General features: G+C 28.2%; 3 protein-coding genes across 3 annotated transcripts; all 3 read left to right on the top strand.

Annotated features, from left to right (window-relative positions):
• The first annotated feature begins 4,145 nt into the window (after positions 1-4,145).
• Positions 4,146-9,964, top strand: LOC122271837 (uncharacterized). Its single transcript, XM_043054397.3, has 4 exons — positions 4,146-4,281; positions 7,701-7,805; positions 8,492-9,162; positions 9,736-9,964. Exons 1-3 carry the CDS (start codon positions 4,270-4,272, stop codon positions 9,137-9,139), a joined length of 765 nt encoding a protein of 254 aa, XP_042910331.3. The 5' UTR covers positions 4,146-4,269; the 3' UTR covers positions 9,140-9,162; positions 9,736-9,964.
• Positions 9,965-16,677: 6,713 nt separating this feature from the next.
• On the top strand, positions 16,678-18,873 carry LOC122271840 (uncharacterized). The gene is made up of 3 exons (XM_043054401.3): positions 16,678-16,777; positions 18,111-18,218; positions 18,308-18,873. The coding sequence occupies exons 1-3, from the start codon at positions 16,682-16,684 to the stop codon at positions 18,770-18,772; spliced, it is 669 nt and encodes a 222-aa protein (XP_042910335.1). The 5' UTR covers positions 16,678-16,681; the 3' UTR covers positions 18,773-18,873.
• Positions 18,874-22,332: 3,459 nt separating this feature from the next.
• On the top strand, positions 22,333-27,158 carry LOC107446323 (adult-specific rigid cuticular protein 15.7). The gene is made up of 4 exons (XM_016060937.3): positions 22,333-22,454; positions 25,743-25,850; positions 25,944-26,401; positions 26,913-27,158. Exons 1-3 carry the CDS (start codon positions 22,443-22,445, stop codon positions 26,379-26,381), a joined length of 558 nt encoding a protein of 185 aa, XP_015916423.2. The 5' UTR covers positions 22,333-22,442; the 3' UTR covers positions 26,382-26,401; positions 26,913-27,158.
• The last annotated feature ends 338 nt before the right edge of the window (positions 27,159-27,496 follow it).

Genomic DNA, 27,496 nt, shown 5'->3' with positions numbered 1-27,496 from the left:
GAAATATGGTCCTAATAGTTTGGTTAGGAATTTTGCCATCTAAAATTATATACTTTAAAATGATGTAAAAAATTGTACGCCTTGCAATTCATTATTGCTTTTTACTATTATTAAATGTTTACTAAAATTTATTTTTTGCAAGGACAAACAAGTTTTATAGTTCCATGCAAAAATATTTAATTTTGTTTAGACATTTCTTGAAATATGGTGAAATACTCAAAACGAAGAATTCAGATTAAGGGGTATAAATTTCTGATCGCTCTCCAAACCAAACGATGGGGACCATATTTTCCAGATTGAGGTTATCCCCTATATTTTAGGGGTCAGAAATCCGAAACAGTGAAAAAAAAGGTATTTATATTTATTCAGAGGAAGTACGTTCTTGCGTCTAATTTCACAACTTAAAATAACCTCTGCACTTATTAATTAGCATATTTGAGGTCACCCCCTGGAACCTAGAATGTGAAAATACAATCATTAAATCAAAAATTATTCAGGGTGTCCGGTTTTTTTTTCTTTTTTTTTGGCGCATTGTGCACTATATGTACTTCATATGCCCATGTAACTCTGACTCTATTATGTACACAATATTAAAAAAATATTTTATCACAGAACGCAAACCATGTGTATTCACAAAGAGCATAAGCAGTTGAGCGAAAAGTACAAAATACATATATTTAGATAATGTTTGCATCGTGTTTTATTTTATACTTTATAACCGTGGCTGATCAGCCGACCCAATTTTGGATTTACGACTATTGATGTCCAACTCCGTAGCCTTATAATTTCGAACCCAATCCAGAAGACGACAAAGAAACTCCTGGATAAAGTATGGGGAGAGATTTGCCATCGTGGAAGACTTTTGGATGGAGCTAACTCGCATTTGCGTTACATGGAGAGAAAAACCACGAAAACATCCAAGCGGTTAGCCTGACAGCATGATCCGTCTACTGAGGACGTTTTACGTCAGCGCACAGGTGGGGAATTCCTATCAACTAGTCATCACTGGGATTCGAACACGGTTCACCTCAGTGGAATAAACTATCTCCATTTAAAAAAAGGTGGCTAAGCGGTTAGCATACCTGACAACGAAACCAATGATTGCGGGTTTGAATCCCGCTTAGGGCATGGATGTTTCTCACTGTGTGTTGTTCTCTGTTGTATGATGTGGGAATTTGTCCCATCCTATGAACGAGTATCTGTAGTAGCGTGGTGTGGTATAATATTGCTCTCCACGTTAAATAAGAATTGCAGGTGCCCACTCGGTAACGTTAAATAAACAACACTTCTGACATCTTCCGAGTCGAAGAACGCAAGTTAAGTGTCTGCCATTAGAAAAAAAGTTACACAAGAAATAATCGGGTACAGCAGTGTAAAATAAGGAATAATAAAATTCCGGATTGATATACTACTTATCGAGATGGATATATTTAAAACTTTTTGGTGCATTACTTTTGAATGCTTTCCTGAAATATCACGGGTTCAAGAAATAAGAAGCAACAAGTAGATATTAAGATGTTTGATTATTATGTTTGTTTTGTGATAAAATAAAGATGCAATGATAATTGGGGTACACTGTTAGAAATTTCTCGGAAGAAATGGTTAAATAACAATTGATTGCATGGCTATTTTACCATATTAACTGCTTTCACCTAATACGGTTTAACAATCGGAATTTTATCGCACCAACTAGAACCACCTAATGAAGCTACTTAATTCGTCGCTACTGCGTACATGTCATAGCCGAGCGGGCTCATCTGTCAATCTCATGAACTGGAGTTCGAGTCCTAGTGTTGACACTACAATATTTTCTCCATTCCGTTCAACACTTGAAGAATTCCCAGTGTCCGGCACTCTCCAATGACCATTAACTTACGAAAAGCCGAGCTTCTATGTCTAGTTAAAAAATTATTACGTTTTTAAAAAATGCTAGTTGTAAATGGTTAAAAAACCGTATAGTTTTGTATTCATGGTTTTATAACGATATTTTTGTAAATGGTTATAATACCATAAAGGAAAAAAAATTTCTTTTCCGTAAACTTTATGGTTAATCGGATGGACAGACAGCTGCCAGTTATTTTACCGTAATTTTAGGAGGAAAATTTTAACAGTGTAGTATAAACCCTTGATATCCTATTACAGGGATGGCGAACCAATGGCACGCGTGCCATTTATGGCACTCGACACAATATTTTGGGCACGTCACCTATCACAATTGAAGCATATGTAACAATTAAATTAAAATTCACGAAAAACAAACAAAATAATAAGCAATTATTAATAAAAAAAATTAACAATTAATGCTAAAAAAACAATTAATAACCATAAAAAACAAGCCAACAATAAATAACTAGCAAAAATAATTTAAGAGTCCTGCTTAAACTAACATCTTACAATTTAATATAAGTTATTTGTCATCTAATCTGCAACAACAGAAGTCACACTGATGTTACTTTAAGTTGAATTATGCGTATAACTGAGACATTGCAAAATGTATTTTATTTCAATGTAAATAAAGAGTTTTGAGCTGATAGTGTTTAGTATTATTATTTTCCCTAAAATCACGAAGTCAAAATTATTTGACGGCACGTCTACGACCTCATTAAAAATTTTTTTTAGAAAAATGGCACGTTGATGTATAAAGGTTCGCCACCCCTGTCCTATTACTTATGCTCTTTGATCAACAGGTTCCTTCTAAAAGAAAAAAGAAAACGGTAAATTGATGAAATTGTGACAGTTTGTGACAAGGGAGAGGGAGGGGCCACGATAAGTGTGACAACACGCTCTTTAGTTAAAATTATTTAAACTCAAACATTATAGCAATTATATTATTTGTGAAATTAAATTACTCATGAAATTATATTAATTACGAAATTATATAATATGAATTAAATATTTTTAGATTATTTTCATTTTTTTTCTTCCAAATAATTATTTTCGAAATAAGTACGCATGCAATTATTATTATGTAATGCTGATAAATGTCATTAAAGCACATAGTTTAAAAAAAAATTCGATACGGTCTATGAGATATATTTTGTGCCTAAACTGTTTTATGTAATATAGCTTTATGTAATCTTTATGTAATATAGCGTGACAATTGATAAGGGTGTAGGATGAATTGTAACAATTTGTGACAATTGTGAAAGAGGAAGAGAGAGGTCAAAAATCTTGAGAAAAAAAAAACTGTGACATTGTTAATGAATGACCCTGTAAGTGTAATAGTGATACAATTTCACACCTTATAAAAAGAAAATTTTCTCAGAATTATGGTTTAAAGTACGATACATAAGTGTGATCATTAAGGTTATACGTTAACTGATTTTTTCTTTTTTAAAAAGTAGGGGTATAGAACAGTTTTTTTCTTAGATTTTTTTTCATTTTTCTCATTTTTTATTTTTCAGTTTTACTCTTTAAGTGCAAGCGTGATTCAATTTAGCACTTTGTACAAAGAAATTGTTCTCTTAGTTATGTTTTAAGGTACGGTACTAAGTGTGAATATTAAGGTAATACGTTGAACTTATGCCTTTTAACATAACATTTTTAAAACAAATATAGTACAGGAAAGTGAATTTTTTTATTTCAATCTCCATCAAATGAATTTTGCAAAAAATAAATAAATAAGTGAATAAATAAGTAAAAAATTACATTTTTCTTGCCTGATAAATTTAAACCCAGACACAAAATATTATGTTTAGGTCACATAAAATATAGTTAACAAAAGTTGATTTAATAAAACAACGAAAAAAAAAAAATGATTATACGGTAGTTTTAAAATACAAACTTATCTCAATTAAAACTACATGAGTGTATAGACAATGTCATTGTCTGAGTACGATTATTTATCACTTAATGACAGTAATAGATGGAATTATATCACACATATCACAAAATGTAGGCGAAGGTTATGTCGCGTAGATTCTAAGCGTCATTCCAGATACCGATCAGAGCCATAGCCTATTTCTTACTTGATTAATAATTTACATATTTCAAACTTTTTGAGGAAAAAAATATATTCTTTCGCTCTTGAGAAAAATTCTTTCTTATTATTCGAATCAATAAACAATAAGCTCCTTGATTTTTTCCCACTTGACTGGGCGTGGTGGGTTTCTCATTATTTCTATCTTTCCTTTAAATTTTTATGTGGTTTGTGGAAACCGGTATGGTACATACCGTTCGGAGATATGTCCTTGCTCAATTTGTATAAATACTCTGGAAAATGTAGATTGGCTATCTCAGTAGCTTTTTGTGACTGTTAAAACTTCAACCATGCTGACTAAGGTAAATATATATTTGATTTTTTACGATTTAACTTTTTTTTTATCGTAAAATAATCTAAATTGTTGAAAAAAAATAAACGCTTAACATTTAATTTAACTTAGAAATTTAACTTCTTACTTAATACTTTGCATAATTTTTTAAGAATTCGTTTCTTGAGTAAGAATATTTATGAGAATACATTTCATATAATAAGAATATTTTTATAACATTCTAATTAAAAATACTTCACAGTTAAACATTTTGAGCTACGTTGCACCGAAAATTGGTTTACATTTACTGACTACGTAAAATGTAGCTCAATTTTGCTTTATTTTTGTGTTTTCACTTGCTCCAAATTTCAGGCGGAGGTTGCACCAAAAATAGGTGTTTTGAAGGCATCTAAAAGCAGAGGAAGGTTTTACTATTATTAGATATTTTTAATGCCTCTAAATACAAGACAAGGTTCACCATAAATTAATTATTACCAAAATACTGGGGGAAAAAGTTAATTCATGACATACCAACGACTTAACTTAAACAGGCAACATAAAATAACCTATATAAACAAGTTGATACTTGTAACAATGTACATTAACCCTTTTCGATTCATATAGACCTCTGCGTAAAGACAATATAGCACAGTAAACTAATATTGTTCAGTTAACGGTCCCCGTCAAAGTTCGTGTCTTTTTAGAAATTTTGGTGCAGTCAGTAGCACCATGGAGGACTTTCTCGATCATACTTACCAATTTTTGGTGTAACCAAAATAAAATAATCTTTCATTTAATCAAATTTTGGTTCAATAAGAAACTTTGCAGCAAATACTCGTTAAAGATTTTCCACGTTTTTTAGCAGTGTATGACTAAAACTAAATAATTAAAAATAAATTAATTCACAAATAAAAAAAATCGCAATCAAGATGTTTAATAAAACAATTAAAATATAGAATGAAATGCGTTAGGTTTATATAATTTAAAACTTAAAACATGGTTCAACCGATTCTCAGCTGTAAAAAAGTAATTTGCATAGTAAATTTTAAAAAAGGAACGCCATCATGAAATTTAATTTAGAAATATCTGTTTCGATTATCTTTTTAGGAATCTACTGACAAATAAATGAATTAAATTTCATTTGTGAGAATTTATTTCATAAAATAGGAATATTCTAAAATTGTTTTAATTAAAAGTACTATCGCATACTGTTTTAATATTAGTTATTTTACAACTTAAAGAAAAGTCATAAGCGCGATGCCATTAAAGAAACTTTCAAATATTTCATACCGTACTTCAGAATTTCAATAATGTTGGCATTAAAACTAAACATTTGAGTACAAAAACTAATATAATTTTTAAATATGAAATCAATACTTATTACTTAATACTGAAAAATATTTAGAATAGGAATAAATTTCGTGAAGCAGTTAATTTTTCCAGGTTTAACTTTTCCGCAAGTATAATAAAGTGATTCGTATGACAAATTAATATATATATAGTTGAGTTTTAGAAATGAGTTCGCCATGAGTTTTAGAAAAGTCATAAAAATAATTTTAATTCATCTTGAATAAATATAAAAATTGTTTGATAGTTGTTTAAATCTGACCTTAATTGAGATTTCACATTTTTTATTGAAATACGTGAAATGACCCTCTTCAGTTTCATTTCTAAGAATAAACTAGTAATGTAATAAAATATTTACGAATAAATATTTTTCCTTCAACCGGTTTATATTTTTCTGAAGTGTGTTTTTTGTCTTTTAACTTTTCATAACTTTTTCTGTAAATTATTAATTATTATTCTGTTTTTCTGTAATTAATCAATTTATTTAAACATAATCTAGTAAAGTTCAAAGTGTATAAACAACAAGGCTACGAAATCTTGATATCAATGCTCAATGTTCTAAACCGGTATTAACGTTGCAAAGTTTTATTTACTTGACGAGCACTATTATTTGTGTATAATTATATTGTGTTATAGTTATTGATAAAATGTATAACTCAGTTTGTTTATTTTAAGAAAATTCAAATATTTAATTTTCTGTGTTTAAAAGAATAGTTTATCAAATTATTTATTTGTTTATTTTAATAATTATTTTACAAGTAATCAGTCATTTAGTTCGATAAATTTTTTGTGAAACCTCATAACAACAACGGATGTTTAAAATTTAAAATGCAATAATTATACATTTTTGCTCATTAAATAAATAGCGTACCTAGTTTTAGAGTAATTAAATCGTAAATATAAATAACTTTATAGCAAATAAATGCATGTCGATTAATTATTAGTTTTTGTAGTTCATAAATTCAAATATTTTGTGATACTGAATTAAGCATATCTTAAACCACCTTATTATTTTTTAGTTTAAAAAGTCCCTCGATAATATACTTTTGATTTATTATCTAAATTGTATAAAAATTAATTGTAAGTAAGTATTATGACAGCAACAAGAATTACTTTTTAAAGAAAATTTTTTCAACTTCAACTTTTCAAGTTCATTTTTTAAGTTAAAATGGAAGTAAAAGATCTCTCATAAGAGTATTTTTTTCAAATCAATTACTTAATACTCGTCTACATAATATTCGAATATATTTAATATTTTTATAAAGTACTTAAATACAAAAAATACTTAAAATACAAAAAATACTTAAATTTATTGAATGTACTTAAAAGTACTCTTGAAATGCGTAAGAATTTATTTCGAAGAAATAGTATTGATTTTTTACTAGAAAACTTAAAACACTCATAAATATTTTTCAGAAAAAAGAAATATGTTTTTTTAAAGCAGAAGTAACTGAAATAAAAATATAAACTGATTTAATATGAACAAGTCAGAAAATATAGAGATGAAATTACAAAATTTGCTATTTTAATTTATGATATTGGTATTTTAAATTTTGCGGAGAGCAAAAACATTGAATTGTAAATAAATTTTTGCATTTTCTCTTTTTTTAATATTTATGTTGTCTAGTAGCAAATCTTGCTAAATAACATCTTTTTTTTTCCAAGAAGTCTAAATTCTTGTAAATTAAATTTTCTCAGCATTATATTATAACATTATCTTTAAGCCGTATCTTAAGTACCAACATGGAATTTGCATGACGTATATTTGACGTATTTGTATGACGTATGACATTATAAAAACGTCATATTTCAATCAATGAGACGAAACTATAATTACTACAAAATTACAAGAGGCTGTTTTTCTCGCAATTTAATTTTTTTTAAAGGAAGAAGGCTCATATTATACAGTTATACTGTACTATAAATAATAAACATGTGCGTATTGTAAAAAATTTTGCGATCGTGTAAAAAGTTTTCGTACTTAAAAGAGTCTCCTATAAAGAGAAATTAATAAATTTTGACGGAACAAAAATTATTATTGTATATTTGAAATGACTTTTCGAACTTGAATTTTGTTAATTGGTTTTTTTTCCTTTGCTATAGGTAGCTATCCTCTTCGCTGCTCTCGCCGTAGTCCACGCTAATGTTATTCTGGGACATGGACACTTAGTCAACACAGGTGTTAGTGCACGTACTCAATCTCAAGATGTAAGTATATTAGATCATAACATTTAACTAAAACAGTTTAGGGATAAATAGATTAGGTCATACTTTAGAGAATTTGAAAAAAAAAGTTAGCTTCTGGTTAATAAGACAAAAAGAATCTGCTTTCAAATTATCTTTCAATAAAAGATTGCAAATTATCTTTTAATCAAATAAAAGAATACTGTAAAACAGTTTTTAAATCAATAAGTATACACTGTAAAAAATTTCGGAATCAAATTGCTGAAAAAAGTACCGGCACTCAGTGTGACGGTACTTTTATTCGATAAAATCCATTTTTACCGGAACATGTACGAAGCGAAAAATACCCTACGCAATTTTTTCACAATTACTGTAAAATCACTAAATCATTCCAATTGAAAAGTATTACTATAAAAATTACTGTACAATATTTCGCGGTCAAAATGGATTTTACGGTAAGGTGGATTTACGGATGATTCACCCAAAGTACCGGTACTTTATACCGGTATTTGATCTGGATTTTTTCACAGTGTTATCGAAGAAGTTAATGTTTTATAGTTACATTAGACCACAACGTGCTCAGAAACCAGAGAGGCGGATCAAAATGTAACTTTATGTAATGTAATTTCAAAACTTTATACGGCCTTTACTTTTTTAACTATATGAGATTTTGGCTTTAAGTAACTAAATATAATTTTGTGTACCTTTAGGGACATGGAAACTATGGATTTGCATATGATATCAAGGACGGCAAAGGAGCCACCAACTCCAGATCTGAAGTAGGAGATGCTCATGGAAACAAGAAGGGATCATACACTCTCGCTGACATCGATGGACGAGCAAGAAAGGTTGAATACGTTGCTGATGGACATGGATTCAGAGCTGTTGTCAAGACCAACGAACCTGGTACCGCTCACAGTGCTCCAGCCGCTGCCGTCATTGCCAGTCCATACGCAGCTCCTGCTGATATTGCTCACGCTGCACCTGCCGTAGTTGGACATGTTGCTGCCGTAGCTCCTGCTCATGGTCTTGGATATGGTGCTGGTCTTGGATATGGAGCAGGTCTTGGATATGGTGCTGGTCTTGGACATGGAGCTGGTCTTGGATATGGTGCTGGTCTTGGACATGGAGCAGGTCTTGGATATGGTGCAGGCCTTGGATATGGTGCTGGTCTTGGATATGGTGCTGGTCTTGGATATGGTGCTGGTCTCGGACATGGAGTAGGTCTCGGACATGGCGTTGGTCTCGGACATGGAGTTGGTCTCGGACATGGAGCTGGTCTTGGATATGGTGTTGGTCTTGGACATGGTGTTGGTCTCGGACACGGAGTTGCTCTAGGACATGGAGCACATTATTAAAAACTTAACTTAGAATTTTAAAGGTTGGTTGTAGATTAGTTCGCTTTACTTAAACCATTTTTATCAGGAATTTTATTAAAAAACAACAAAAACTGAAGGCTTTAAAGATGTTTGTTTTTGAAATATATTATTTTGTATACAATGTTTCATATTAGATAAAAAAAGTGTTTATTAAAATAATCAAATAATAAATAAAGTCATTTTATATACTGTAATATAAAATTGTTTAGAAATATTACTATCACTGTTAAGAAAACTTCTGACATATTTATATTCATTACTATATTTTTAAAAAACATTGTTAAATATAACCTGGGTATGTTACCAACAGGTAAAAATCCCAGAGGATATTCTGAAAAAGAACGACTAATTATAGGAATTTTATAGTCATTTGAAACATAATTTCAACTGCATAAAAATATTCAGTTGTTAGTGTCTTAAATCAAATTTATATTTTAAAATTTTAATTTCATTTTCATAATTTAAAAAATTTGATTCTTAGCCATATTTAAGAAATTTAATGCAAGAAAAGAGTTACATATTTTTTAGAAATCTTATTTGTGCTATAATATATCTAATAAATATTTCTCTTTTAGAATGCTTGAACCAGTTACAGACAACAATGCCACATTGAATCTGTGTGTCTTCAATTTCTCAGAGGAAAAACGCTGCTAATAATGTTGTAGTGATCTGTAGATTCGATATATTGGTTATTGGAGTTTAAAAGTGGTCTTGTGATAAGATTTTGTGTTCAACCAAATATATATATTATTTATTGTTGTGATGTCCTTAAAAAATTAGCTGAATAAAAAATTATGCATATTATTACTGTCTTTTTATTTATTTACTATGTTTCCTTAATTCATAACGTAGAAGAGAAAATTAAAAATGAAATAAATATTTACATATTTATGATACAAGGAACTATTTATTTTATTTTATGAATAAAATTTTTGTTTTTATGTATAATTAAAATGGAATTGATATGTTACTTAAAAAGTTTCTAGTATGCAAAGTTTACAGTATGTAAAGCTTACTGTATGTAAAAATGTCAAAATATCACACCTTTATACAGTACAATGTGTATAGGGGAAAATTGAGAAATTATGTTACACCCCTCTGGCCAGTTTTGCATTTTTTACCTTGAGTGATTTTCCAAAAATACAAAATTTTAAATAATTAAAAGAACTGCTGATATTAATAATGCAAACCATTTTTATAAACATTTCACTAAATACTGTAAACACTACAAGATTCATGTCAAACAAGAAAAAAGCTTTAAGGAACAAGAGTGAAATAAAGTAATATTCATAATTCCACAAATTATTTTATTTTATTTTATAACTGCCGTTGAACAGCTGACCCAATTTTGAGTGTACGACTACCAATGCTCAAATTTTTCTTCAAGTTTAAAAGTCTGATCTAGGTAAATAAAAATGGAAATTAAACTTAATACTAATAATGTAGAATTCATATGTTGCTTAAAGTTTGATAATTTTATTTTTTAGCTTTAAGAAAATAATGACAATTAAAAATTACAATTCAACAACAAGTTAGTCTTCCATGATAAAAAATTATTGCATTTCGTATAAACTTAAATGTTCTAACACTTTTTAATTCTAAAATTATGGTAAAAAAAAAACTTGCAGCAGTTTGTCCATCCGAATAACCGTAAAGTTTAGGGTTAAGAATATTTTTTGCTTTTAAGGTTTTGAAATCCTTTACCACTAGTATAGTTTCAAAGCCGTAAATAAGAAATTTAACTGGACGTAGTAGCTAGAATTTTTAATAGGTAATGGGCATCGGAGAGTGTCGTACACTGGAAACCTTTTAGGTGTTGTAAGAAATAGAGGAAATCATGTGGTGTCAACACTGGAACTCGACCACCAGTTCTGACTGTCATGAGGCTGACAGATTAACCCTCTCTGCTATTATGTACACATTGCGCCAAAAATAAAAACGAAACACCCTGAATAGTTTTAGATCTAATAATCTGATCTTCTCGTTCTAGGACTTAATCTTAATGGTTCGAGGGGATATCTCAAATATGCTAATTAACTAGTGCAGAAATTTTAAGTTACAAATAATATTTTATAATTATATAAAATATTTTAGGTTACAAAATCAGACGCAAGTAAGTACTCTCTCTGGATAAACATACCTTTATATTAATTGTCTAATCTAAACAAGTAATAATCTTAGAAAAGGGAGTAAAGAAAACATAAAGTTTTAAAAAGAAAAAAAAAGAAAATTAAACGATATATATTTTTTAATTTTCAATTCAGTTATGCATGCAAGAATTATTTTGAATTCCAACTCAGTTTTCTTGGATCTTTGAGATAAAAAAAAAAATGCGAATTCCCATTATAAAAATAATGAAAATTCACATTAATTTTAAGACTATTATTAATTTGAAAATGGTCTTAATATTAAATTTTAAGATTATTATTAACATTCATAAAATTTTAAGACCATTATTAATTTGAAAATCAGATAATTTTGAAAATCTTTATATATACATTTGGACTAAATAAGGCCTTTATTTTAAATTTTGCACACGCTTTTCAGTACATATATGGGCATATTCCAAAAATATGCAATACACCCCAAATTTAAGTTTAAAACCAGTTTCAAATTAATATGGCTTTATTTTTTAATGTACTTTGTAATCGATTCGATGATACTTTTTAGATAATACCTGGGATATTTGCCCTCTCTGTCACGTGTCTGCACTCTACTAGCTGCTTTCATTGATTATTTATACGCTCACATGAGCGTATAAATAAAACTGCATATATAACTTGCATTGTGGTTGTTGTTAATCAGTATTAGAAGCTGGTAATTTGAGTTACAGTTTGATACCCCTGGCTTTATGCAAAACGGATGAGCTGTCTCACATTAAATTTTTGCAAAGCTGGCTATTATTTGTAGTTTCTCCGATATCACCAGTCAAAGACTGACGATATTCTCGGTATATTCTTGAAACTGTTGAACTGTAAACACTGACGATAATCGATAATTAAATAACCCATGCATGGACCATAGTCTACAGTCGAAATACTGGTTAGCAAAGTTTTCACCATAATAGTAGTTGAAACGACTGATCAACAACAACCACTGTATAAGCTTTATTAGTTACCATAGCAACGTCTTACCATAGTTACCATAGCATAGCGTCTGTAAAAAAAGCGAAACGCTATGCAAGTCCCGTAGCATTACATAGCAGCTTAAATTATCTACAGTATAATTAAAATAAGTCTATTTAATTTTAAAGCAAAAAAAAAATACAAAAACATTTATATGAGGGTATGTCAGCCAAAATGGCAGATTGGCAGATACAAAATTAGCAGATGCGAAGTTAAGTACACTAATCGACAGTGGCGTTCACAGGTGTGTGGATATTCGGGAGAAATTCCTTTATTCGATATCCTGGAAAAATGGAAGGGAAAAAAACCCATTTAACTGAAAGGAAAAAAAATGAACAAAATCATATTTTAAATTCATTTTGTGTAAATGTAGCGGAAATTATTGCATGGTAAAAAAATTATTTTCAACAAGATATTATTAATTTATCTTAGAGGTAAAAATACGGCCTAAATCTTCATTTTAAAATATCTCTAAAATTCCTATTTTATTCTATATAAAATATTTCTCTCAGAACAAATATTTAAAATTTAGAATCATAACAGAAACGAAACTAATAAATTAAATTTTTTAGAATTCTTAGTCGAAGATGGGATACCTCTTTGATCTGAGGTAGCTGCCTCTATCACCCCCCTCTCTGCTAACCGCATTCACTGTATAAACCCATACACCAGGGATGGCTAATCAATGGCACGCGTACCATTGAAAACAAGCTAACAATAAGTGACTAGCAAAAAAAATAATTAACAGTCCTGCTTAAACTAGCGTCTTACAACCTAATATAAGTTATTTATCGTCTTATCTGCATCAACAGAAGTCACACTGATGTTACTTAAGTTGAACTACGCGTATAACTGAGACATTGCAAAATGTTTTTTTTTTCATAGTAAATAAATAGTTTTGAGTTGATACTATTTTGTATCATTATTTTCCCAAAAATCACGAAGTCAAAATAATTTGACGGCACGTCCATGATCTCATAAAGCGTTTTTTTTTAGAAAAAATGGCACGTTGGTGCCTAAAGGTTCGCCACCCCTGCCATACACTAAAAAAATCCCGGATCAAATTACGGTTATAAAAACCAGCACTCAGATTGTCAATACTTTTTACCATAAAATTCATTTTTACCGGAATATGTTACGGAACAAAGAATCTGATATACCGTAATTTTTGCAGTAATATTTACCCTAAAATCACTGAATCACTTTCATTAATATTACTGTAAAAATTGTATAAGTTGTATATTGTATATTACTGTAAAAATTAGGGTTTGATATTTTAAGGTAAAAATGGATTTTACGGATGATGCATCTAAAGTGATTTGATCATGAATTTTACATAAAGATCTCAATTCTAAAATTATTGTCTTCATCTTTCAATGAATATCCAATATTTCAATATTTTGAAACCAATCCGTCTTTGGTAAATGCATTAATCATTAACGTGTCCGGTTTAATATAGAGTATAACGGGGTTTCAAAAATGAATTAATCACAACCCCGTAAAACAACAATTTTAACTTCGCGCTCAGAATTAATTCATTCACATGAATAATTAATATTTAATGATTCTAACCTTGTTTGATATTCGTTGAACTTGGGCTGGCTGTTTTTATAAATAACTTCGCAGTGCCGTATTCTAAACTAAATTAAAAATCTGAAAAGAAATTTTATTCAAATTCGAAAGAAAGATGTCATTGAGAATGATATCTATAACTTTGAAACTGACCTGAATGGTGTCATCTGTAAATTTATTCAGTGAGTTTTAAAGAAATATTTTTAATTTTAATATTTTGGAAAATAAGAAAAATATGATAAAAACTAGAGCTGAGCAATATATCTGTGTATCGTTAAATATTAATGCTTTTCAATAATCGCTCTTATTTAAAAAATTTCCTCACAATATATTTGAGGACAACATTATGTACTACAAACTACATATCAATTAAAATAACATCGTACTAACTATTGACGACAAAAGATATCTAAAATGATAGAATCATGATAATTTTCAATGCCGATAAATATCGAAGACGATAATATGCATCGATGGTAGTAGAAATCGAACACGTGAATATTGCGATAAATATGGAATATGGTGCTGGATGGAATATCGATGAATATCTTGTATAACGTTTAAAAGCATAATTTTTCTATCACTTTCAGAATTAGTGGCTTTATCGGAATGAAGAAATGCTGCAAAGGAAAAAAAAAAAAGAAAAATGTCGTGTCGAATATTTGATTAAATGTAGTAGGAAATTTCTTATTTTTAATGTAATTGTAGCTTTTAAAATTTATGCCACGATTGTAAATCCTAATTAACGTATTGTTTCACTATAAATATTTTGTGTCTAAATTTTACATGATATTGTGAATACAAATAGAAGAGAAAGTAAAGGCATATAACTGTTACATTTCTATGTTTTCAAGAAACATAGAAAGATAAAAAAAACACCAATAAAGCTTTTCTAAAACTGTTCTTGGACTTCATTGAGACATTTAAAATAACAAAACAAGATCGGTTAGAATCTAACCATGGTGATATCACGTGGTCACCTATAAAATTGGCATAAAAATTCTGTTTCTAGTCTGTAAAAAACGTATTTATAGCCATTTTGAGTTTTCCTGTAGTCTGCAATAAAAGCTATTATGAACCATCCATTAGGCCAAAAATTAGTGCCTTATATTAAAATGTGTAAGACATAGATATAATTTAAATTTAACATTAATTGAACAAGTCTGCATGTTTTTTGAAAAAATTTCGGAACCATAGAAATATCTTATTATTTATCCATTTTTCATGTTATGTAAAGTTGTAGAAACGTTCTAAAATGCAAACGTTAAAGCAACATTAAGAAATAAAGAAAACTTAAAGTACACTGAGAGAAAAGTATGGTCAAAACGGCCAAATTATACAGTGTTTTTTGCCCTATGGAAAACACCAAAAAGTGGACAATGGAAACACCATTGTTTTACAATGAGTATAAAAATTTGGTAAATGTAGCTAGAGTTGTTATTTTTATCATGATACCTCACTCATTTTTCAGTACATTTAATCGAGCTTGACTAATTTCAGGTGCAACTAAATTTTAACTAATTTCAGGTCTAATTTCTAGAACTTAACTAATTTCAGTTGTAACTAATCGAGCTTAACTAAATTCAGGTCTAAAAACTCCAGCTTAACAAATTTCAAGTGTAATGAAGCTTAACTAAAGTCAGGTCTAACTAATCGAGTTTAATTAATTTCAGGTCTAACTTATTGAGCTTATATAATTTCAGATCTAACTAATAGAGCTTAACTAATTTCAGGCGTAACTAATCAAGCTTAACTTATCTCAGGTGTAACTAATCGAGCTTAACTAATTTCAGGCATAACTAATGGAGCTTAGTTATTTTCAGGTGTAACTAATCGAGCTTAACTGATTTCAAGTCTAAATAATCGAGCCTAATCAGGTTTGACTAACATTCCTCTGCCATCCTTACTCGCAGCGTAACATCTATTGTCTCTCCGTCTTTCAGTTACACTTCAATGTATTTAAACTAAACCGTTGCTTTCATCTTTTAATTACAGAATTTCTATCTCAGTTGTCAAAATTACAAATTCTACACTTGTAAGAGGAATATTTATTCATTTCATTAAAAGCATAACTTGGGACGGTTTGAAAATTCGATATTAATGCAAACGATATTTTTATTTTTAATTAATTTAAAATGCATATCTAAACTTTAAATAAGTTTAATAGAAAGTAAATTAAAGCTAATAAAAAAATGGTTTTTGTTTTATAAGTACCAAATAAATTTTTAATTCATTCAGTATTAGTTATTCGGTTCAACAAACTAATTCTGGACAAGAATCTCAAAAAAAGAATACATATAAAAAATTCACTTTACTAGTTCGAAAATGTATTCGACAAAATTTAAAATTAATGTATTGAATACACAGTATTTTGAATTTAAAAAAATTTAATTGTTCTGAAGTTTTTTTTTAAATGCCCAAATTACTGGAATTCAAGCATTTAAATACCGAAGTTAGCATAAAATTATTCGAAACAAAAAAAAAATTACTGCCGTGGATGTCTTACTGTTAACATGATAGTTAAAATTCAATCTAAAATTCAAAATCTGAATTTAACTAAGGTTTTTTTTTCCTCTAACAAAATAATCGTAAGGAACAAACATGCATTTTACGTCATTAGTCAATGAACTTAATTATGGAATATGTTTTATTCATTTTTCTATTTACATCATAATTGGGTCCTCGCGTTAAGAACGAGTTTTTTTCTACTTTTATCAATTACAGTTTAGATTCAATTAGCATTCTAATTCGGATACCTTTGAAAGGCGTGGTTCAAAACATTTGTTTTGATATTAAGTTTTGATCAAGTAAATCACAGACTAAAATGACCTTGCTAAATTTATATAAATATTTGGAATTGTACATTAGAAAGCATCATAGTGCAAATTGTACACATTCAACATACATCATGCTATCAAAGGTAATATAAATTTTAAGTTTCATTTTCTTAAAGACTGGTTTGTGCTTTATGTTTCATGATCAGTGTCTTGTTTTAATTTTGGCATTATAACTGAATTATTCTGAAGAGAATTTAATTTTAAATTTTAGCAGTTTAAATCTTAAACATACATTATTATTCTTTCTAAAATTTACTACAGTATTTTTAATTAATTTTTTTAAAGACAACAATTATTTAAAAATATTCTTAATATTTCAACCAACAGCAAAAGCTCCACGTTTTGCTGCTAAATTTTTCATGACATTTTCTTTAAACTTCTTGTGGGAAGCGTATTTTTCTCCTCTAATTCAAACTGAAGTTATTGAAACTGAACGAAGTTTCTTTCGGACATACGAATAATACTTTTTTGCAAAAAAATATCAATATTCTTTTGCCTTAGATAATAATTTTTTTTCTTTACCATAAATTAAATCGTATTGACTTAATTGAAGAAAGATATAAACGTACAACACTAAATAGACTTGATTCAATGTTCATTAAGGTTATAACGAAATATTTCAAAAGATATCTATCTCAAACAAGAAGACTGAAATCTTAGAAAGTTTCTGTAAAAAATAAACAAATGCAATGAAAGAAATGGATAAAATTCTTCAATTAAGGAATGTATTCTTAAGAAGAATAAAACTGATTCATAATTTAAAAAAAAAAAAAAACTAAAAAGGAATCATAGAAAAATTAAACGGGAATCAGACATTAATGAAAGTAAGAGTTACTAACACCTTAATTTCGGGCTTGCAATTTAACATACGCATACTTGGTTCAAGAAATATATTTTAATATTCATTGTCAGCAAGTTAAACTTTTATTAAGTTAAACTAAAAACTGTAGTTTATAAATGAACTGACATTTTCGTTATTTCCGTTTGAAATTAACAGTTTAATCAGTTTTCGCCTATTCTTTTTTTTTTTATTTATGTACTTGTAATAACAAATTATAACTTGAGATCTTCTCTTGTAAAACGTCTTAACTATTCTTCGAACGGGATTTTTAAATTTATGTTTCTCATTTATTTTTATAACAACTTTTTACGCTTTTCTTTTTGTTATAATCTTGATAATGTGACTGTAAATATGAGCACACTTTTCATCAAAAAATTTTTTTGGTCCTTTAATTTTCAAATATTTCACTGAAAGAATATTTAAATCTAACGTATCAGTAAGTGTAGCTGAAAAGTATATCTGGTTTTAAAAATAAAAAGCTTCCATTCTGACTGACTGAATATTTATTATTTCATATTTTGATGAATATTCATGAATTAATTTAATAAATAATAAGAATATATAATTTTTTTTAGGTATCCGTTCTTATCGCTGTTTTCACAGTAGCTAGTGCCAACATCCTCCTCGCTGGACATGGACACTTAGTAAATACTGGAGTTAGTGCCCGAAAACAAGTCCAAGATGTAAGACCATTTAAAACTTTCAGAAACAGAAAATTCATAATAAATTTAAGACACAAAAATAATTAAAAATATTTTTTTAATTATTACAGGGTCATGGAAATTACGCTTTTGCTTATGACATCAAGGATGGCAAAGGAGCCACCAACTCCAGATCAGAAGTAGGAGATGCTCATGGAAACAAGAAGGGATCATACACTCTAGCTGACATCGATGGACGAGCAAGAAAGGTTGAATACGTTGCCGATGGACATGGATTCAGAGCTGTTGTCAAGACCAACGAACCTGGTACCGCTCACAGTGCTCCAGCCGCTGCAGTCATCGCTAGTCCATACGCCGCTCCAGCTGATATCGCCCATGCTGCACCCATCGCTCATGTTGCACCCATGATGGGACATGGTATTGCCGCTCCAATGCTCGCCGCCGCTCCAGTAGCTTACGGAGGAGTTATTGGACATGCTGGTCTTGGACTCGGATACGGTGCTGGTTTGGGCTATGGAAATGGTCTTGGATTAGGCATGGGTCTTATGGGAGTTGGAATGAAAGGAATGTGGTAATTCCTACAGTTGGAATGATTGGATATTGATATTTAAAATTTATTTATTTGCATTGGATTTGTAACTTTTATATGGTAAAATAAATTTTTTAAGTTATTTCATTTCTATTTCTTATTTATTCTGAAAAAAATTAATACGAAGAAAAAAGTTTAAAAGTTTTTGAGCATATTAGCTAATAGACCTTCGATTGCAGAGAAAAATAGACATATCTTATAAAAATTTCATTTTTCTATGATCATAATGTACAGGTATAAAAATATTAACTCACAAAACGGTTATTAAATAAATCTCAATTTTCACTATGTAGAATACAAAATAAGAAAATCACTGAATAAATAAAACATAAGAATATAATTTTGCGACAATAAATTATAGTTTTCTATATTTTGAATTAATTATGTTTTCAGATTGAAAACAAAAATGTGGTTTAATTTTGCTGAAAATTAAAATTTTACTGCGTTGAAATAAATGATATGTTAGACTGTTAATTTAAATGGCAGATTTTATTTCCTTTTCAACACAGGAAAAGTACTTCAAGTAAAGCTACCAAAATAAATAATTTAAAAAAAATGTGAGTGTATTTCTTTCAGTTGATTTATAAATGCATCATCTTATTTATGAACAAATGACTTCTCAATAAATAAAGTTTTTGAAAATAAATTGAAATTATAAAGAAAAATGCAGAAAAGAACATTTTTAAATAACAAAAAAAAGTTCTTAAATTCATTTTCCCTACTGCTATAGAATATACTATTTTTCTTATTTTCCGCAATTCTCTGCAACAAAACTATAACCTCATCAAAATGTGGTTACATACAAATACCACAATACCTTATCAAAATGTGATATTTTTGAATAAATAAGACAGTGTTAAAAATATTTTCCTATTTAGAATTTAAAATTAAAATGTAATGCACTATGTGTATCAGTATTTCTTTCTTAATTAGGAATAATATTTTTCTTATTTTCGAACTTTTCTAAAACAAAACTATTACCTCACCAAAATTCTCATACTTTTTAACATCAAATATTTTTTAATAAATATAACAGTTTCAAAGATATTCTCTTCCTTAGAATTTAAAATTAAAATATAATATAAAGTGCGACACTATTTCTTTCTTAAGATAAAGTTTGTTATGAGGAAAATTGATGGCGTTTCTATGATGAAGATATGATATAACATAGCTATAACTCCACAGTGCTTTATTAAAACGTACTTTTATTTAAGACAATATAAAAATGAAAAAATAAAGCATAATCTAAATATATGCTACTTCTGAAAGAATTTAAAGGTTTCAATAAGTTTTTTTTTTAACAAAACTAATTTCATATTTTTGACGTGATGTTAGCTGTATATATAGCAAAAAGATAAGTTTATTTGGAATTTACAATTTTTATCGTGATGATGTATCTCTAATTATATGTTTGTTTTGTCGTCCGTAAAGTAAAGCATTATAAAATATGATAAAAAACGTTTTTAAGCACAATCTTCAAAAATTAAATCAAATATTAGAATTTTCTAGAATTTTTGAGACATTTCGAAAGAAGAAAAAAAAGCAAGTTGAAAGAAGTAACTAAATATGAATGAAACATAAAGTTTCCCAAACAATTAAATTTATTTTTAAGTAGTGTCAGTTTAAAATTTATTAAGGGTTTTCATACTAATGCGACTGACACTGCCGAAACCATCGAGGTTCTACTTTTTTTAATAAATCATAAGATCAGCATATGCATCAGCATTGGAATCTCCTCAATATGTCAGATGTAATACGATGCAGTACTTATAGCTTTCTTTCAACTTTTTGTGTCCTTTCATAAAAATTCAAATATTTTTTTAAAAGTTTTTTGATACCTATTTATTGTAAGAATCACTCAAATTCCTTCACATTTCATCATAGAAATTTACATTATTTAAAGAATTAAAGGTTGATCAACATTAAAAAGGTGGGGCTCTTATCAAAAAGCGTATAAATGCCATATTCTTCCTAGTTCATTATATTTATTTTTTTAAAGGAATTTTAAAAGAAAAGTGAAACAATTTCACTTACGCAATTGCAATTACTGATAAAAACTAAATTTGAAAACCATCAAACAAATAATAGTTTTTCAGAAATAAAAATTTAAATTTATGACTTCTTTGAGCTGACGAAATACAAAAAAAAAGTGAAATAAGCAGTAAGGAGCTAAAACTTTCTATAGTTATTCTGCTTATACTTCTCATATTTGGAAGGTCAAACTGAAATTTTGAAATTTAAATTGAATTTTGAGGGTCAGAAGTAACGAAATTCAGCCAAAAGATTTTTGAACTGTCAAAACTGACAGTTTATTACAAAATTTGAAAAGCATCAAACAAATAATAGTTTTTCAGAAATAAAAATTTAAATTTATGTCTTCTTTGAGGTGACGAAATACAAAAAAGGTGAAATAAGCATTAAAAAGCTGAAACTTTCTATAGTTATTCTGCTTATACTCCTCATATTTTGAGGGTTAAATTGAAATTTCGAAATTTCAATTGAATTTTGAGTATCAAAATTATCGAAATTCAACCAAAGGATTTCTGAACTGTCAAGAGTAACAGTTTATTTCTGAGGAAGTTATTACGTGAAAATTTCCACATTAAGTGAAGCTTTATTGAGGGAGTTTCCTTTTTTTTATTTTGATCAATGTGTATAATTCTTTTATTTTCCTGTATTAGTTGTTTAGGAATCTCATATATGCTTTATATGCTTAAGATGTATCACGAAAAAAATACTGATATTAAAAATGTCAAGCAGACAAATTACTATGACAACATACACCATTTCTTTCTAGTTAAATTGAATATTATTTAGATCTTACTGATTAGGTATAAAAGTTTATATTTCTCAGGAATTCAAAAATGAAAATTTTGTTCGTTTTTCTTTTATTTAATGCAAAAGAATTTTATATACTCAAGTTCACGGAGGTAAAATTTAAAACATAAAACTTCAGTTAAAATATTATAAATGAATTCAATAATTCTCCTCTAGTTCATCATAACCCGTAAATCATTTATATATATATATATATATATATATATATATATATATATATATATATATATATATATATATATATATATATATATATATATATATATATATATATAGATATCGAGATCCACCCTCCTTTTGTTTAGATAATACAATAAAAATGTATTATATATTGCTCCCTCTTTGCATGGTAAATTTGTCAATAAATAATTTTATTTAAATTTTGAAAACAAATATTTTGAAGATATCATGCCTAGTTCTGCTAATATTTCACTAAATACCACGACTAGTTTAGATCAAGGTTATTATCAATTATTAATCGAGGTTAAATGAACAATTTTTTTACAAATAATCGAAGTTTAAAATCACGTATTAGCACGCCATTAGTTTATTTTATTTTTTAAATTTCTCCCACTGCTTCTCTATTTAAACGAATCACTGTCACCGCCGATGGCAATTTTAAAGTATAATTAAAATTTTAAAATCCTCAGTTAGAGAAGGGTGGGGCTCAAAATATACCGTTTGTTTGTTTTGAATTATTCATATCATCAATGAAATGATATAACACTTATTTAAGTGACCTTGCTTAACGTATATAAATATTGGAAAATTTACAGATTAGATATTATAGCTGAAATTGCCAACATTTTACAGTCAACATGATCGCAAAGGTAATAGTATTCCCTGAATTATTGATTGAAATTATTTTCTCAGATTTATTTTGTTGATTTTAATTATTTTTTAATGCTAAACGGTTTGTTATATAATGCAGCACAACATTTATTGAATTTCACCTATTTAAATATCTGGTTTGAGAACAGTTAACTTAATTTTAGTCTATATTTCTAACTATCCAGTATATAAATATGTATAGGAGAAATACTACTGAATATAAAAATGACAGTGAAGAAATTTTTGCGCAAACTTTATCTAGAAATTTATCTGTAAATATCAACTTTTTCTTAGGTACATAAGACTACAGTTTCAGTGTAGGTACATATTAAATTTGTATGTATTGCGTAATTGTTATGTAACTTCAAATTAAAAAATTTAAAAATTTAATAAAAATTATACATTAGATTTTGCATAACTAAAATGCTTTTAAATACTTAAAATTAAAACAGATTGATTTCAGAAAAGTAAGGTTTATAGATTAGATTTTTAACATTAATTAAAATTTGCAGCTGTGAATATATTAACCAAAAAAGGACTTGATCACATTAACCGAAAGAACCCAAAAATTATTTTGATCACATCAAATGTGAAGAATATAAAATTTATTCCGTCATCGTTTGATAATTTTATATTAAATTGAAACATTTGATGAGGCATAAAAATGTAATTTTTTTATAAATGCATATTCTTTCCATATTTTATTCAATGCATTATTATTGGAAGAAATATTTATTTTAAAAATTTGCATCGTATTTCTTATTGTTATTTTACGTAAATAGTAATTAAAATGTCAAATAAATAATGATTTAATGTTTAGATGATATATGGAATATGGAATGTTTAAAAAATCATTATTTTTTTTAAAAATTAAAGTCCTCAGAACCTCTGACAGTTTTCTACGGAACCCCAGAGTTCCGTGAAATACCATTTGAGAACCACTAAGTATAGAATATAGAGTTTTAACCAATTAATGGCCAGCCACAAAAAGTAGTCTATATATGAAAAACATCTGTGTGGAAAAAAATTGGCACTTTTTTGAAAACATTTCTATGAGTTACCTATTAATTTAGTGTTAAAAAAGAACTACGCTGGGACTTAGATCCATATATAAATATATTTATAATTAGTATACTATTAAAACTATTTTATTATTATAATGATTTTATTATTGTAATTATTATAATTATTATATTAAGTATTATATTATTATAATTGATGGAACTCAAACTTTATGTAAACTAAACAATAATTAAAAAACAATTATGCTAACATTTTTTTTCTATTATGAAAGAAAGAAACCTTCTTTCTTCGAAAGCACGTTAAAAGAATAGACGCATGTAATTGAATGTTGTGTAACAAATTATTTTACAAAAACAGTCTGCAAGTTGAATATATTTAAAGAAATATATTTTAAAAATGTAAAATATATTTTAAAGAAAGTGTGGTTAAACCGATTGCGTGTGGCGTTAAGTAAGAAAAAAGAATTTCCAAATATTTTGATGGAAATAAACAGAATCAATTGATCAATTCATAATTCATAGTAAATAGATTTATGAAGTGAATAAAGTAGAAGTAAATAAATTAGGAATATAAATTAAGATTTTATGTAGTTTTTCATGTAGTTTTCATGTAGTTTTCATGTAATTTTTTATGTAGTTTCACGTAGTTTTTTATGTAGTTATGTATTTTACTAGATATTTTTTCTCTCCTTTTAATATACATAGGCATTTTGTAATATATTATCTGAAAGTCTAAATTTTAAATTTAGAATAAAAAAAAGTTACTTTTTTATATGAAAAACTATCAGACATAAAGTAGTATATTTATAGATAAATATTTAAGGAGGTGTTCTTCCACCTGACCGAACTCATCGGTTGAATGATAGGAGACGAACTATAAGTAGGTTTTTAATAATTTTTTTATTATTTTCACTCATTAACTGTAAATGAATCGTTATCGAAACGTGTAAAACTCACTATCCTTATTTCAGGAAAAATGTAGTTGGCGTAATTCAAGAATTTCGATTGTTTTTCCGAAAGAAATATCATACCAACACTATACTGCAATTAACACTTTTTGAAAAGTAATTAAGTGTTAGGCAGCTGTCTGCTTCTAATTTTTTGATAGTTGTCTGCTCTTAATTTTTTAAACTGAAAGGAATTCCGGATTAAATTTTGGTATGAGGTATCGGTTTCTTGGGTGCATCGTCCGTAAAATCCGTTTTACCGTAAAATATTATACCGTATTTTTACAGTAGTATTTATTTAATTAGAGTGATTCAGTGATGTTTTCTTTAATTATTATTGTAAAAATTACGGTGTATCAGAATTTTTGTTCCTTAACATGTTCCATTAAAAATGGCGTTTATGGATGCCAGTATTTTTACCGTAATTTTTGCAGTGTATATACGTCTTAACGCAATTATTGCTATATATTTCTACACTATTTTCATTATTTTTAACAACTCCTCGGAAAATTAAAAATACTATACTTACCATTATGCTTTTGAAATAATATCAAATTTTAAATATGGGATTATTTAGATCAAAGAATGCAATTAATTAGTTTTTTATTCAACACGAAGTCTTTATTTTTTAAAGGAAAAAAATATGCATTAATGTATGCATTTTGTAGAAAAATCTTTAGTTCTAAGAAGGAAAAAGTAAAGTTGAAGTGTGAAAAAATTAATTTTTTTAAATCCTTCTCTTTTTGATTTTTTCCACAATAATAAACCGTTTAATATTTGGAATCATTAATATACTCAATTGATTTATGGAGTTAATCACATAGTTGAAATCATTTTTAAGTTTTATTATTTGTGTGAGGTCTTTGGAGTTATATTAAGCTCACTCCACTTTGTTCATTAATTTCCATTTTTTCCTGACTTCGTTATAGAGAGATTAGTGAGCAAATTAGGCAACACTGCGCCTGCACAAATCTGGAACCTCTATACATAGATAATACTGCGGTTGTCTTTAGAGAACTAGCTATCGACTCAGTTAGTGTGTTGCCTTCCTGTGTGCAAAAATGAGGTGTAAAACTACTCAATTTCAAAAGCGTTATCTATTCATATTTTGATTTCAACCAAAGCATGCATGTACCTCAATTATAGGGCGAGAAATGTTCATGCGATGCTTCTGCGAATGTAGCTGAATCATCCATTATGTTTTGAAAGCAGTGATTTCATGCATTTAACACCTAATGCATTTATATCGTCTCTAAAAATGCAATTGCAATAAAAAAAACTTTATGAATTTCACTGCTAATAATATTTGTTTTTTTAGATATCCGTCTTCATTGCTGTTTTTGCAGCAGCTAGTGCCAACATCCTCCTCGCTGGACATGGACACTTGGTCAATACTGGAATTAGTGCACGAAAACAAGTCCAAGATGTAAGAGCATTTAATGCATTTAAGAACGGATAAAGTTATGCTGATATCAAAATACAAAGATGTATAAAAAAATTTCTTTTAAAATTATTACAGGGACATGGAAATTATGCATTTGCATATGACATCAAGGACGGCAAAGGAGCCACCAACTCCAGATCTGAAGTAGGAGATGCTCATGGAAACAAGAAAGGATCATACACTCTCGCTGATATCGATGGACGAGCAAGAAAGGTTGAATACGTTGCTGATGGACATGGATTCAGAGCTGTTGTCAAGACCAACGAACCTGGTACCGCTGCTAGCGCTCCAGCTGCTGCTATCATCGCCAGTCCATACGCTGCCCCAGCTGATATTGCAATTGGACATGCTGCTCCAGTAGCATCTGTCCTTGGATATGGAATGGGTGTTCCCATGGTAGCTGCTGCTCCAATTGCTTATGGAGGAATGATTGGACATGCTGGACTTGGATGTGCTGGTTTGGGTTGTGGAATGGGAAAAGGTCTTGGATATGGTATTGGTGGACTTTGGTGAACTAATAATTGGAACAAATGGTAAGGGAAAAAATTTTGTTTAAATTTGCAGTTGAAGTTACAAATAACAAAATCATAACAAAACGTATGTTACACAGTGTATGAAAGATATTGTTAATAATTTCATTGTGTACATTTAATGTTAAAAATAATGAACCCACTATAGCAATATAAATAACAGCTGGTTCAAATAATATAAATTTAAAGATTTATTTACAAAATAATCATATTTGCTCCTAGTAAAAAAACGCGTACTATGATACGCTTTAACTATTTGATTACTCTCTTATAATTGGTATAAAAAATTTCATCATCTTCATCCTGCTATTGTGATATCAAAATCCAATTCCATTTTAAAAAGTGAAACTATTTATTCTAATTTAATACGAGCGCCATCAAGATTGCGGAAAAGAAATCACTTCCCATTATTTTTAATGCATTACAAAACCTTACTTATGTTTATTAAAACTCTTTCATCCTTTTCTAATTGAATTATTTAAAAATAACTAAAGATTTCATTTTTCTCTTTCAGATAGCCTTCAGTATTTATCAGGATGCAAAAATATTGAACAGCTTTCAGTTTGTAAAGATTGTCTTCGCATTTTAAAATGTGCTTTGTTTTTAATGGATCTTCTGTTTATTGCATCGTCTTCTGTATGGAAATAATGCTTTAATAAGTGGGATACTATTCATTCATGTAATGCGCAAATGTTTCGGTCTTGTTATTTATTTATTTGTTATATGCAGCAAATTTTGTAAATAAATGACGATTGAATTACCCAGAAACTATTTTTTTCAGATAATACATATATTTATTATCACAAAGCTTTGTATTTGCAAACGTAAGTTAATATCTTACAAAAAGAAGAAGAAAAACTGTCAATTAATATTTTACAGCTTAACACTCATATATTCATACAGCTTATATATTCATAGCACTCATACAGCTCACACTCATCATGCATATCATTTATCAAACTTATATAATGATAGGCAGGAAATAAGATCATCTTTTCAATGCCATCCATATTAAGTGAGAGTTTGAGAAATATACATACTTTATTTTTATTTTAAATCTATATCAAAAGCTAGTTCAGATTCAAACATTTTCCTTAC

Source organism: Parasteatoda tepidariorum, chromosome 4 (assembly GCF_982258835.1).
Source record: "Parasteatoda tepidariorum strain Cologne lab strain chromosome 4, Ptep-v5.0, whole genome shotgun sequence".
NCBI lineage: Eukaryota > Metazoa > Arthropoda > Arachnida > Araneae > Theridiidae > Parasteatoda > Parasteatoda tepidariorum.
This window is presented reverse-complemented; position numbering and strand designations above follow the sequence as displayed.

What these genes read in the sequence shown, in the direction of transcription:
- LOC122271837 (XM_043054397.3), top strand. An exon ending in CACGTACTCAATCTCAAGAT is followed by an intron (nt 7,806 to 8,491) that starts GTAAGTATATTA and finishes GTGTACCTTTAG; the next exon opens with GGACATGGAAACTATGGATT.
- LOC122271840 (XM_043054401.3), top strand. Translation starts at nt 16,682, where the DNA reads ATGACCTTGCTAAATTTATATAAATATTTGGAATTGTACATTAGAAAG. An exon ending in CATACATCATGCTATCAAAG is followed by an intron (nt 16,778 to 18,110) that starts GTAATATAAATT and finishes AATTTTTTTTAG; the next exon opens with GTATCCGTTCTTATCGCTGT. An exon ending in CCCGAAAACAAGTCCAAGAT is followed by an intron (nt 18,219 to 18,307) that starts GTAAGACCATTT and finishes TAATTATTACAG; the next exon opens with GGTCATGGAAATTACGCTTT.
- LOC107446323 (XM_016060937.3), top strand. An exon ending in CACGAAAACAAGTCCAAGAT is followed by an intron (nt 25,851 to 25,943) that starts GTAAGAGCATTT and finishes AAATTATTACAG; the next exon opens with GGACATGGAAATTATGCATT.